The following is a 14310-nucleotide window of genomic DNA, read 5'->3' as shown; positions in this document are numbered from 1 at the left end:
CTATGCGCCATAACGGTCCCTGTCAGTGCGTGTTATATCATAATATTGGATTTTATTGTTAATATAATTAGGATATACGCATGTTAATGTTGCAGTCGGTCGAAGTTAAGCTCTGTATGTGAAAATGTAAATCTACAAAGCATTGTAAAAAGTTGTAGCAAAACTGTTTAACACTGAAATGTAGTGGAATAGAGGTATACGTTCGCACATAATAGAAATTCTCAAATTAAAAGTGCCTCAAACTGTACTAAAGTGCAGTACTTGAGTATATGCGTTTGGTAACATACAGAAGTATGATAAATAAATTAAAAAAAAACTGTGCAAACATTTGATTTACATTCATTTAATAGTTTTTTTATGACTTACATATTATAACAGTTTTTAAAGGTAGGCTGTGCAGCAAGTATTTAGAGTGCTTTTTTTGTCCAACAGTATTATCATCATGTTGTTGAATCCAGGATTTTACATTGCAACAGAGGAATACATGAATTAAACTTTGGGCTGAAACAGGTTGGATCCTCTTTTCTTAAAAAAGTGCCATGGTGAGAACCAAAGAGTGTTCCATGATTTTACAAAGCACAAAGACAATAAAATATTCCCAAATGACGATGGAAATAAATTCAAAAAGGAATGTCATCAATCCGTCACCATTCAAGTTCTCACTTACAAGACAGTATCGATACAATCCCTGACTGGAACTGTGAAGCAAAGCTTTTGTTTTTTTTTGCAGTTTAAGTTTTCACATCAGTGTGAGTCACAGTGAGTACACATTTGGAGTTTATAGAGACCTACGATAGAGATGCATTACAGAGTTGAATGAAAATCTCGGTGCATTAACGGACCGCAGAGAGCAAAATGAAGTTGTACATGATTGTTCACAAGTATTTTGGTGCTGAATGCAATGAAGTGCAATAAAACGATGTAAACGCGGCAGTTTTTTTTAAGGAGGGCACAAAAGGCAAAAGTGATTTATGCTGTTTGATGTGGTTGGAGGGATGTACTGTAAGGGTGTAAGGCTTCAGAGAGATATCATCTTGTAAAGGAAGTAGAAACAAAGAAAAGGGAGTCTTCTACACGTATCTAACATAGGAACAACTATAATGAGTTTTCTATGTCTAACATTTTAATGACGGTTTGGACGTTACGTGGAATAGACATTGATATTCCATTTTCATTAGACAGGGTAGTGACCACAAACATAAAACATGACCAAATGCAAACATTTTGGAATGAAACAAAAGTAACAATTCATATCAACAAATGTTATTCTTTAAATGTCTACCGGTATGCATCATTATCCAGCATCTGCCCTGTAACAAACTGTCAGGCATGAAGACCAAAGAGCCCAAAACTATGGCCTTTGAGGGGAATCATTGTAACATGGATGGAATTATAGATACATTCCCCTGAAACATCTTTACAGTGTCTTTTCCTCTTCCAAGCTTCTGTGAAGTTATGATCTTGTTGAATTCTAAGAACTAATACAAGAGGAGGAATGAGGCGTGATCAGACCATAGTTTCACAGTGAAGCTAAAAATATACAGGAAATGAAACTGCCAAAGCTGCAGACCATCTACGAACTAGGGGTGTCACGATTCGATTCAGTTTTCGATTTAAACATTTTCTTTTCAGCAGTGACGGCAACGCCACAAGAAGAGCCACTAGATGGCAGAAGGGTACTTATATGGCAAATAAATGTTGCCACACGGTGACTTCAGGGAAGCAGCAGGAGGAGTTTCCAGTTCTGTTGTTTCGCCATTATCTCAGACTCCGGCAGTGGCCATGGTGTCTGGAAAAGAGCAGCTGCAGGCTACCGCTAAGCTAACGTTACCCTGTGTCTTTAGCTGCATGCTACCAGCCGGTAAGCTATGCCGTTTTTCTTTGGACGTGCGCAAGTAGGCGCAGGTGGGGAGAGAAACAAAAATAATGGGGTAATCGCCGACCCTGCTTTTGATTACGATAGTAGAAATTGAAAGCTCATTCTTGATTTAAAAATCTGGAAAATTGTGACACCCCTACTACGAACCCCGTCACTGCGTGGTGTTTTAGCGCCGATAACGAAAAGTAACTGAGGTAGGCAAGAAAACAATCAAATGCTTGACCACCATATTGTCTTTGTGTTTAGATGTACGTACCAAAAGGACCAAGGACAATTCAAAAAAAAGGTAAAAGGACGCGACAGGAAATATATATAAAAAAAAAAAGAAGAAGAGACTAGGAGTCAAGGATTTATGTCAGTTTTCTTACTCTAATGGAGCATTCAAGTGTAAAGATGACCTCGCACTACCACTAATTGGAGCCGGTAAAGAATGAGATCCATGCAGGCCTGCAGTCCAGCTGCAGCGCTTGCAACAGCATGCAGGACGCCTGTAATGGTTTGCATAATTCAGTGGTGAGCGCCGACCTCTCCCGAGCGTGCGCTCAGGGCTTTTCTTGCGGGGCCTTGAGGGGAAAGGGCGCAGAGACGAAAGGGTCTACGACGCTCACTTCCGAGGTCCATGAGTGAAGAGGTCCGACGGGGCCCGACGCCACAGCGGCTTGCCTGCTCACGTTCGACACTACCCGGTGAGCTGCTACTGGCTTGTGCGGCGCAGGTCCCTCAAAGTGTCTGGAATATTTGGCCAGAGCTTGTGGGCGGAACGGCTGCTGGACAACTTGTCCCAGCGCGCCGTGATCAGCGGTCACGCCGTGAACTCCAGACGCGTGAGGATACGATTGCGGAGCTCCTGGAGCCTCTTTTCTTTTTCCGAACGGAGCCTGAGAGAATACGTCGAAGTGCTGCGGCGCTGCAAGGGGGCCGCGCGGAAACGGAGCGCTGGCAAACACGTCGGCCGTTTCTTCTTGCGCGACGCGAAAGGGGGCTTTGGAGAAAACATCCGCGGCGACATCTGGCCCTTTTGCTGGCTCGTGTACATGCTGGGAATGATTCTGAGCGAAGGCGCTCGGAGCTGGTTGGTGGAAGGTAGCTGGCGGTTGCGTTGGGACTGCGCTGGAGCGCGGTGACGAGTGGACGAATAACTGAGGTTCTTCTTCGTCCTCCGAGTCGAGCAGCAGAGGTCTGGAGCCGCTGCAGTCGTGGACGGCTGCGTGACTCTCAACGGCTCCATCATCCTGCGGTTCTTTTTCATGGGCTTCATCCTCCTCCTCTTCATCATCATCATCGCTGGAGTGCACACATCCCTCGTTTGCGCGAGATTCTCTTTTTGCAGGTTCAGTCTCCTGTCCCTCACTAAGAACTGAGTAGCCATTGCTTTCCCCTTGAACATCTGTATTAGAGAGCAGAGATAAAGAAAAACATATCAGATGGTACAAACGTTCGAAAGTAGAGCTGCAACTGCCGATTATCTTCTCGATTAATCGATTAGTTGTTTGGTCTATAAAATGTCAAAAAACAAACAAAAAAAAAGGTGAAAAATGTCGAGATGACCTTCTCAAATGTCTTGTTTTGTCCACAACTCAAATATATATTCAGTTTACTGTCACAGAGCAGTGAAGAAACAAGAAAATATTCACATTTAAGAAGCTGGAATCACAGAATTTTTTACTTTTTTCCCCATAAAAAATTATTTTAACCGATTAAGCGACTGTCAAAATAATTGCAGATTCATTTAATAGTTGACAACTAATCGATTCATCTTTGCAGCTCTACTAGAAGGTATAAATATTGTCAACCTGAGGTCCAGCGGCTCATCTAGCTACCAGACCATCAGACCTCAGTCACACAAACATGACACATACAATATGACTGATGGATCATCTGTAACATATGTAATCACTGAAGAATGAATAACGACGACGCAACAGTAGGAAACCCGCACAGGATTACAACAATACAGACACATTCTACTCTGAACGAGTCACGTACGACAGACAAAACTTGCCAGCTCTACAGCATTACAACATCAAATAACCTTGTTTCCACAAATTAGCTTCAGCACACCTGCAGCACCCTCAACCTTTTAATAAAAAACAAAGAAACAGCGCTTTGTGTTAGGGGAAACAGCGATTCTGCTTTTAGTTAGAATTGATTGTGTTGAGGTAGAGGGAGTCAGTAGGTCTGTGGAAACAAGGACAAAGAGCGTTCACAGCAGAAGTAGTAGGTAATTAGGGACAGACAGGTTTGCACAGATGAGCAGAGACAGATCAGTCTTACCTCAGCGGGGTTGACAGCAGCCGTTAGCTGGCAGCTCTTGGGAAGAGGTTAGTTGCAGCCATTAAAAAGGAAAACGCCAGTTTTTTGTTTTACTTCTTGGGTCATTTCCTTCATCGCTCGTCTGTTTCAAACTGTCCACAGCCCATTTCATATATTATACACTTGTCTACATGATTTGAAGCAAGAGTTAATCAAACTGAAACGATCATCTCACGGGTCAGAGGGCCGAGTACCAAAACAGCAACCAACCGTGAGTTGGCAGCCATCAAATCCTCACAACACAGCTCACAGGCTCTACAGGACAATTTAACTAAAAAGGAACACAATCTGGGAACCCAAAGCTCTTTACCAATCACGACAACAGTAATGCAATTTTAGATATGGAGGGGTGACATGAAAAAGGATTAGGAAAGAAAACGTGGAAAACACTGGAATAGTCCTTTAAATCTGAGAGGAAAGCTTGAAGTACAACTGCACAAGCTGTCAAAGACAATCTAACAAAAAAGGAACACAATCCGGGAACCCAAAGCTCACGACAACAGTAATGGGATTTTAAAATGCATGTCTACCAACATCCAGGAAGGGTAGAACAACTAAGATATGAAGGGGTGACACGAAAAGGAATAGGAAAGAAAACCTAGAAAACACTGGAATAGTGCTTTAAATCTTAGAGCATTGCTAGCATGCCTGAAGGAGAACTGCACACGTTTCTGATGACGCATGTACTAAGAGGTGCAAACTAATAAATTATGTTTTAATACTGAAATCTGAGCCAAAAAGGCCTTAGTTAGTGGATACCATCAAGTTAGATTAGAGTATCTGAAATCCAATTTGGTTCCCAGAAAGAATAATAATCTGCCTGCAAATTAAAACAATAAAGAAATGTTATAATCAAGCTTTAAACTCTCTTCTCAAAGTAAAAAAAAACAAATAATATGACCCAAAGAGACTTAATTTACATTCACATTAATGAGTTTTATTCAGTGTCTCTCTCCCTGAACCTTAATTCATGAAAATAGAAGTACACACTCCACAATGGTCCTGCTTTGACATACAACATCTGCCAAATCATGTCAAACATTTTGATATAATCAAAGTATTTTCTACACCTGCCACCATATCCACCCAACCGGCACAACAAGTACATTTGTTTCACACAGCAACACAAGTCGAACTCTACGGCCAAGGCGAGAACTCTACAGGATACAGCATTTTAGAGTTGGATAAGAACATGCAGCGTTTTCGTAGGATTGCATAGATTAGCCACAAAAATGCCAATGACTTAACTGAACAACATTAGATGGAAAGAAAAAAAAAAAAGCATAGTTTTATTTACCAATGCGAATTCTTAGTGTTGTCGATGACTAACCTTTACAATGCGTCATACTGGGTGGAGCAGGAAACTATTTATGTCCCAAACTTCAAGTTTACACTGTATACCACTGACGGCATATCAGTGGAAATAAGTGTTTTCCGTTTCTATGTGCATATACCTAAGGTGATATGGACCCTAAAAAGAGACTTATGCCTTTGCAACGGACCTTCCTTGGCTAGAGTAAAGCCAAAATGAAAGGTAATACTTGTAATGCAAAGTCAGCTGCGATTAGTGATTGTGATCAGATGTGATATACAGTACAGCTGTTTTTTCAAGCCTTTCTTAAGATCATTAGCCAAACGAAAGAGAGCGGTTATCAGAGGTGGGAGGTGCTACAGAGATATCAGGAAGTTTATTCCGTCATTAGCTCTGTTTTGCGGTTGTGGCTAGAAGGGATACAGCTATGGCCGGAAGTTACGCAAAATCTCACAAAATCTAATCTAATCTAATAACATTTTAATACTTTTACCCAGGAAACGTGCGTTTGTAGTGTTTTAATCCAAACCACGACCCTTTTCCTGAACTAACCTAGTTGTTTTGGTGCCTAAACTTAAAAGGTGCTGTAGGTAGGATTGCGAAGATCCAGGACCTAGCCAAAAAAATGTGAACATCGACAATTTCTCAGTCCCTCCCCCCTTTCCGCTAAAGCCCAAAATTATCTCCTAAGCTCCTCCCCCCACAAGGGAGAATGAATGTGTGTGCATGAGCAGTGATTGAGACGCAGTTAGACACCCCACCCCCCCGGCCATGATTGGTGCATCTGAACAGGGAGCGGTGGATTTTTGCAAATCACACTACAGGCTGTAGGTGGTGCCAGAGGAGCTGGATTTTTTTTTAAATAACCCGCTTCATGTAGTTCTACTGGAACATAGGGTCAGTTTCAGCAAATATGACAGAAAGTTAGTTTTAGAAGTCTTACCTACTGCTACCATGACGCTCACTTTTTCTAACAAAATGCAGTAGCTGTGTCCCTTCTAGCCACAACTCTGTTTTGCTGGCTGTTTGATCAAATCTCTCCCAGTAATAAACAGTAACTGACGAATACCGGTTTTCTGTAAAGAACTGTAGCGGAGAGATAAAAATACTACCCAGTCAGGTAAGTCATGAGCACATTTGTGTCGATGGTGACGATCTAAAACAAAGGCGCTAGCTGAATGCTTGACATGGATGAAGAGAAGAGACAAGAGGAGAGGGTCAACATCTTTGCACTCTAAAATACAGCTTTTTACACAAATATTTGTTTTGAACTATATATCCTTATAAATTTTACATAATGGTACTCAGTTCATAAAAGCGCTATCAATAATAGTCATTTTTATTCATACCATGATAGATGAAATGCCTTTAAATGTTACACACACACAAAAAAACATCTACTTTTACGAGTGCTGACAAGAGCAGAGGACCGACGGGACAGTGATTTTATGTACATATAAAAGGACTTATTTTTCTGAATTTCTTTGGCTAAATGCCCTCAACGTCTGTGGTAGGAATAAATTGGAGAGGATGTCAAAAGGAGTGAGATTTTCATGTAAAACTAATTTCTTAGCCCAGTAACTACAATTAAATATTACGAAAGCAAACAAGAAGCATAAGTATTTAAAATTTTAATGGAAAATAAAATAGATTCAGGTGGCTCAAATTCAATTGGTCCAATTCTAAGATCTAAAAAAATCTATTTGAAAATCGGACGACTTACCGGGGCCCTGTTGTTCACGCGCTGTTCGTCACATGACTGACCAGCCCGGCTCTGATAGGCCAGAAGTACGTTCGTTTGCATTCAGGGATCGATTGCCTCTCCTGTCCCAGGTAGCCCAGCTGTTTTTTTGGGATTTTTGGATCTGAATTTGTGACCATTAAAAAAAACTAATATATTCAATTTCAGCTTTTCCAATTGCAAATCAAGAAACTTCATATTTAAATAAAAAAAAAAAGGTGAATTCAGAACAAATACATTTTAGAGGCATGGTTTTCAAATTAAAATATTTGTATTTAGTGGCTGTTAAAACTTGAATACTTTTGTCTCATATTTGCTACGATAAAATCTATATTGCACCCCCCTCTCTGTAAAAGTGGTATGCTGCCAGAAGAATCTGCTCATTCTTCACTGACCCTGAGAGCAGCCCGACACATGGCAAACACAGCATAATAATAAAATCTTTCCTTTAGCTTTGGCATGGCTACAGGTCAAATCATTTGATTCCCTTTTGTTTCCGCTGTGCTTGTCTTGACAATAGGGCTGCCCCCTCTTAGACGATTAGTTGTGCTAATGTAGTAGTAATGCTTTTTTCATGCTGAATGCCTTATTTTCAAGAAAATTATGAGCACATTTCTGGTAAACACAAGATTTAAAGTGGTACTTTTGCACGATTCTTTGTGGAGAAACGCAGTTTTACAGATGTAAAATGAACTGCATTGATATTGCGCTTGTCTCGTCTCAACGACCACTCAAAGCGCACAAATGTGTCGATTAAATCGACTAACCGATTAGTCAACAAAATCATACGAGTGCTAGTCGACTAAGAATTTCTTTTGTCGAAGACAGCCCTACTTGACAATGGGTCAAAGATATGACGATGAGTTCATGAACTTACACATAAAAAGATGTATAAAATGCACACACACCATTATCGGTCTTGCTAAGTGTTGTAGGTAATGCTGAAAAAGAAAGCTTCCTGCCATGGCAATGGAGCCGAATTAATCAGCCATGTTAACACTGAGTTCACCGGTTTCAGACGGACAGATTCAACATGTGTAGTTTTCTAGGATACCCGGCTTAACATCCAGAGAAAAGTATCGATATACGGTTGATGCCGAGGCTGCAGCTCTTTGAATGCATGTACTAAGTTAGCTTAGATACTGTCAAAACATGATTACTGATCTATATTGGAGTAGTCGCACAGAATAGAGCAGATTTGACTTCCTAAGGTGATTGAAATGATTCTCCTTAGAAACCCACAACACAACGGTTTGAGACATCTGTATAGACTTCCCCGAAGCTGACATTTCTGTGCCAACTTTTCTCAGTGGTTCAAAGCTTTCACAGGAGAGTGCAGCGTCACACATTACCCTGGTGGTCTACAGCGTTTGGACTCCTCACTCTTTGGTCAGACCCCTGACACAAATGAGCATGCCTGAAGTTGGCGTGTTCAAACAAAGCTTCAACCCTGAACAAGTACACAAAGTGAAAACAATGCAGCTGTGATCAAGCAAGTTTTATGTGTGCATACGATGAAAGTGGATCACCATGGCAGTGCACTCAATGAGGGGATATTAATGCGGAGTACGAGGGAAAGCATGAAGAAGACCATGGTGTAGTCAGGACAGAAGCAAGACGATATGCTCAGGCATTAAAGAAAAGATTTTTCTTTTTTTTTTTTTTTACCAGCGTGGGAATGTCAATGGCCAGCGGAGATATAAGAAGCCAGCTTATCATCAGGCAACTACAGATGGAATTGAGGCCAAGGAGGCACATAGAAAGAAAGATTCAACTGAACCAATCTATGCTGGCTCCTTTTGTTTCACTTCATAAGGTGCTACATTAAGTGATTCAGAGTCCCCATCTCCCCCACCCTCCCCCTGTCCCCCCGTCCCTTTGTTAGGATTGCACACTGCCCCCTTCAACCTCTCCCACCCCCTCTCTAGAGATCGATGAGCTGATCCACCAGCAGAAGGGATCGGGCCAAGTTGGGGATGCTGGACTCTGAACTGCCACTGTTGCTGCGCGAGTGACCACCTGAAAACGTGCCAGAGAGAGAGAGAGAGAGAGAGAGAGAGAGAGAGAGAGAGAGAGAGAGAGAGAGAGAGAGAGAGAGAGAGAGATGGGCATGGAAGGAGAGCCGGGGGAGGTTGTGAAAAAACAAGCAAAAGAATAAGTAATGTTAACAGAGATTGTATGGAGAAATTAAGTGCGGGGAGTTGATGAAGATGAAGGGGAAATGATGGCAGAGCAGAGAGATGCATGAACGGGGGGCAAAAAGAGAAAGAGAAACAGGCAGAGTGTGAGCTGGGGTAATTTTATACAGCTGCATCATTACAAGGGGGAGGAGGGGGGAGTAAGGGAATGCCATTCTAACATAAGGAGACTTTGAAGATAAACTACACAGAGCCAAACACCTTCATGGGCGGAGAATCACCGCCAGTATAACATTAGAAACAAAAGATAGGAAGACGACTGACGTGAGAGCTTGATGGGATAAAAAGCCTTAATGTGACAAGCACACCCATACAAGACTTCACATCAGCAATCACAGGAAAGAGCTATGGTAACGGATTTGGGGTTGAGGCATTCATCTTCCTGGCTCGTTGCCTGTGTGAGCGCTCATCTCGGGATTCTGTTAACCTTACCTTGATTTGAGTTTTTGGAGATAAGCACGGGAATAGGGTCAAACTCGTCGTCATTGCCCTTCTCCCCACACGGCATGAGAAAAGCAGAGTCTGCGATGAAGGAAGAGGAGGTGGAGGAATGATAGAGGGGGGGGGAAAGAAGTTAACTCAGCCAAGCGAGCAAAAAGAAAGGAGGATGCAAGTAGAATAAAAATAGATGCAGCCAGGGCAGTCACAGTATTTTAAAAGCCATGCATTTCAGGTGGCTTTTTGCTCTTCTACAAATGAGTCAAGGGTCTGTGAAGCTGTCATTTAATGTGCCTAATTCTAAATCCACATCACATTTGAACAGGATCTCCTGTTTTTGGAAGGACCTGGAGTCTGCGGGGGTTTCACAGCGGACATAAGGCCAGCTGAGGGGTGCTGCAAAGAGGAGGTCTTACCAGAAGCCGTCTGACCAGGCAGCAGCTCCTCCAGACAGGATCCAGAGCCGGATCCAGGAGGAGCAGAGGAGCAGGAGGAGGAGCAGGACGGGAGAGCAGAAACAGACTGGTTTCCATGAGGAGAAGTATGAGATAACAGGTCGCAACCCAGCACAGAGTCCTCCCCAGTGAGAGAGTCTGAGACAGGATGAAGCAAAGCCACAGGGACAAGGGGCAACAGTAAAAATAAGATTTTTAGCTTAAGGAGCAGAAGAAAAATGCATTTTGTTAGTATGTCAGTTCACCGTTTCATCTCTGAAAGCATATAATCATCAGCATCAAAAGAAAGTCTTGGTGGAAATCTCTAGAAAACATGCTGAAAAGTCAAAGACAGGAGCTACACTCAGTCCAAAACCTACAGTTTGCCACAGTTTATATCGATCATTACAGAAGAATGTAGACTGTGGGCGGATTTTAGGTGATAAGCATCAATAATGAAAGATCTGTCAATGTTCTCAGTTGAAAAGGCAGCTTCCCACGCAGTGTTTTTGCCAGGACAACAGCGATAGGTCAATGATAAATGAGTTTGTTCTTTCCAAGCCAAAGAAACTAAAAGTGACTTCAGTTGTAAAAAATCCCTCAATAAAACCTTGCGGTCGAGATGATATCAACAAGTGACAAGGGCATCGTGACCGCAGCTGGAAAGAATTATTCTTTGGGGAGGGGAGATGCTGCAAAGAATTAGGTTCAGATTTCCTATTCTGTGGTCCAGGATGCTGACCTGGTATGCTGGCAGGGAGGAGCTCTGGCTGGCCCGGGTGTCGCTGGGCCTGGGGGGCTTCCAAACCAGGAATCAGTGAATCCACACACACCTCTGCCTTCACTACATGGAAAAGACAGTAATACAAAGAAAAATAGATTGCCTTAGTAGGGATAAAATTGACAAAAGCCTTCTTTAATCCTTTTCCCCAGCGGGTCTTTCTGACTTCATGAACGTGCGAGTGAAAGAGGAGAAGGAAGGCAAAGAAGACGCATGCAGAGCAGACTGGGAATTTCAGGGCAAGGCAGAACTTGTACCATTGGTGGAGCTCTCTGCAGGACTATTGAAGGGGTTGGCCGGTGTTAAGAGGTCGGGGAGCAGCAGAGAAGTTTCCGGGGACTTCAGTCCCTCAATCAGCTTCTCTGTGAGCAAGCAAAGAAAGAAAAGACGGAGAGAGGTAATGGGCAGACGGCAAGAGAGAGAGAACAAGGCGATGGAGGATTTTTCATACAAGTAAAAAAGGAGCAGAAAAACTAACGAGATATGAAACTCTAGCAATGTGGAAAAATGTGACATATTGCCAAAATCAATGAAGATAATTACAGTTAATTACAAATATGTATTAAACCGTTGCCTACATGGCCGACATTGTTAGGGACAAAATAAAAAAAAACATGATAGGATGACGACTGCATGAAGACTATCATGTGAACATTTTAAAGTCATCACACCACAATGCAATGATAAAAGTATTGTATGATTTCTTAGTTTATTTAGTTCAGCTCACCACAGCCATGCCCTCCAAGACCAGGAAGTTGGGTGAAACCCCATGCAAAAGGCCAAAACTCTACCAGTCTTTACCAGCAGAACTATGGTGCCAAACAATTACTGCAGAAAACATTTAGAATTTTGCACGCTCTTGAAGTACAAACCTTAACACCAAACATTTAATTATCAAAACAAAGCCACAGCAATCATTGAGTTTCTTCACAGCGATTCCTAAATGCACCGTCAGTGTCCACATGCCACCTCTAGGGGTGTCACGATTCTCCAAATCCTCGATTTGATTAAATCTTTGATTCTAATGTCACGGTTCGATTCTCGAGTTTTACATTTTTTAAAGCACAGGTTGCTATGCCATTATTCAAATAATATTCAAAGATTTAATGCTCAAATACAGTTATTAATATGTACTACACTACTAAGGCTTATGCATTGTCAATGCCACTATAATGATGTGGTTGTTGTTACATATTCTGTCCACTAGAGGGACTTCTAACATCAGCCTGGTCTTGAAGGGGATCTACGTCAAGGCGCATTGCATTTCCGACATGCCGCTCTCTGTTTAAATTAATTTCCCACCACGAGCACACAGCGACACAAATCAAGACAGAACTCTGGAATGAAACATGATCTAACAAGTGTTATGAAGCAGCTCTGTTGTAAAGGCTAACTGTGCTTGGATAGCACAATGACATCAAAACGATTTGTCAAAAAATAAAGTAACAAAAGTGTTAGCCACGATGCTAAAGGCATTGATAACTAAGCCAAACGATGTTGTCACTACTATCGAACGTTGTCAATCACTGGAAATCCAAAATACTTCCACACCGGCGACTTCAGTGAAAGAGGAGGGGGTTCAAGTTCTGTCGATGGGTCTCCTGCATCTGCAGTTGCCGTGCTATCTTTTGACTGGCTGTAGCTAAGTTAGAGGAGTTTGACTCGCAGCACTTCAACACGTGTTTTTTTCCGCTTGACAAGCCGAGATTGCGACTTAATTTCGGTCGATTTCGAATTAAAATCAAAATTGTGACGCCCTTAACCACCTCAACTCATTTTTGGACCAGCACAGACAAATGAGATGTTATCTTTGTTAAGTTGGCTTTACCAAAACCTTCATCATAAAAACAATATTCAATTTTCTGCACCTCTATTATTATAGACAATTAGTGATTTAGTTAGGCTTAAATACAGTCCATGCATGAAACGACAAGTCAACTGAGTTTTCACTGCAGCTCATACTTACAGGAAACTGCTATGGGGCAAATTGGGGTTGTGGGGGTGAGGGGTGGGGGGGGTCAAGGAATGTGTTGGCTCAGAAAATGGCACAGCAGATGTGACCTTTTGCCCCCTTCGCTATTGGAAAGAGGCCAACACTGATGAAAAGCTTTTTACAAATCCTAAATGTCAGTGAAGTCAATAGAAAAGCATAGGTAATGTTAAAAATGATGCACAGTATGCAGAATTTTTACTCGATTCCAAAGAGGCAGTACTTATCCTAAATGCTGCCTAGATACGCCTCTCTGCTCCATCAGCAAAAGTCAGACTGTGTTTGCTTGTGTGCTTCCAGCTTAGGCTGGGTAGAGAAGATTAACCACACCCTGATTATGTAATAGCCTCAACATTTTTATCCTCTAGGTTCTGGCAACTACACAAAGGACGTTACCCAGCTAAGAAGTATGCACTTCCAAAAGGGCTAAAGGCTAAACTGAGGAGAACATAAAAGGCTGGGTCTTTATTTTAACAAGACAGCATGCTTGTCTTTATTTTATTCTTTGTGGCACTGGTAAGCAGGCTCCTTCAGGCAGTAAGAAAATCCAATTAACAAAGGAGAATTTGTCCTTTGGGTTACCAGGCAACAGCGAAAGCACAGATCTGCAAATGAGATGCGATCTAGCTGTGGCTACGGTCTCTATTCATGGAAGCTGACAAGGACTCACTGTGAGGCTGCCTGCTATGTCAACAAGATAGGACCGTGTACAAATCAAAACTACGTAACCAGCACTCATAAACCAACAACTGGGAAATGTGATATCCGGGGAACTACTTCAGTAAATAAAAAGAGTGACTCATAAGCTCTAAGAATATATTTGTGTGAGAGTCCAAGGCCGGAGAGAATCAAAGGCAAGGCTCGTTCTGTGTCATGTTGTGACAAGGAAAATTACCTGTGGTGTCAGAGAGGGAGAGGGTATTAAAGGGGTCCGGGACAGTCAACAACGCTGAACCTGCACTCATGATGTCTGCCGACCTTTCAGCTTAACATTGAACAGTGAATAAAGATGGAGAAGAACAAATGAAGGAATGTGAGAGCATGAAGAAAAGAAGAACGTGGGTAAAACTAGGGGACAGGGAAGACATAATCAAATTTTTATGGCAACGCTAGACATTCGCCAAGACAGTAACACAAAAATTGGTCAGAAACTTGTTTGAATTCCACCTTTCTCGATATAGAATTATTGCATGTAGATATTGAGAAAAATGTCCACATGATGAC

General features: G+C 42.1%; 1 protein-coding gene across 6 annotated transcripts in view; it reads right to left on the bottom strand.

The window, feature by feature from the left end:
• Positions 1 to 717: 717 nt before the first annotated feature.
• Positions 718 to 14310, bottom strand: part of aak1a (AP2 associated kinase 1a) — a 32389-nt gene continuing 18796 nt past the window's right edge. Inside the window, exons 15-20 of one of the 6 annotated variants that reach the window (XM_028577337.1) lie at positions 13982 to 14071; positions 11354 to 11458; positions 11058 to 11159; positions 10298 to 10474; positions 9876 to 9965; positions 718 to 3266 (exon numbers count right to left, since the gene is read on the bottom strand). In XM_028577337.1, the coding sequence (XP_028433138.1) occupies positions 2422 to 3266; positions 9876 to 9965; positions 10298 to 10474; positions 11058 to 11159; positions 11354 to 11458; positions 13982 to 14071 (1409 nt within the window). In that variant the 3' untranslated portion in view covers positions 718 to 2421. The remainder of the gene's footprint in view (positions 3267 to 9875; positions 9966 to 10297; positions 10475 to 11057; positions 11160 to 11353; positions 11459 to 13981; positions 14072 to 14310) is intronic. The other 5 variants (XM_028577339.1, XM_028577338.1, XM_028577341.1 and 2 more) reach the window with 5 other exon arrangements.

Source organism: Perca flavescens, chromosome 5 (genome assembly GCF_004354835.1).
Source record: "Perca flavescens isolate YP-PL-M2 chromosome 5, PFLA_1.0, whole genome shotgun sequence".
Lineage (NCBI taxonomy): Eukaryota > Metazoa > Chordata > Actinopteri > Perciformes > Percidae > Perca > Perca flavescens.
The sequence above is the reverse complement of the archived record's forward strand: the minus strand, read 5'-3'. Positions and strand labels throughout refer to the sequence as shown.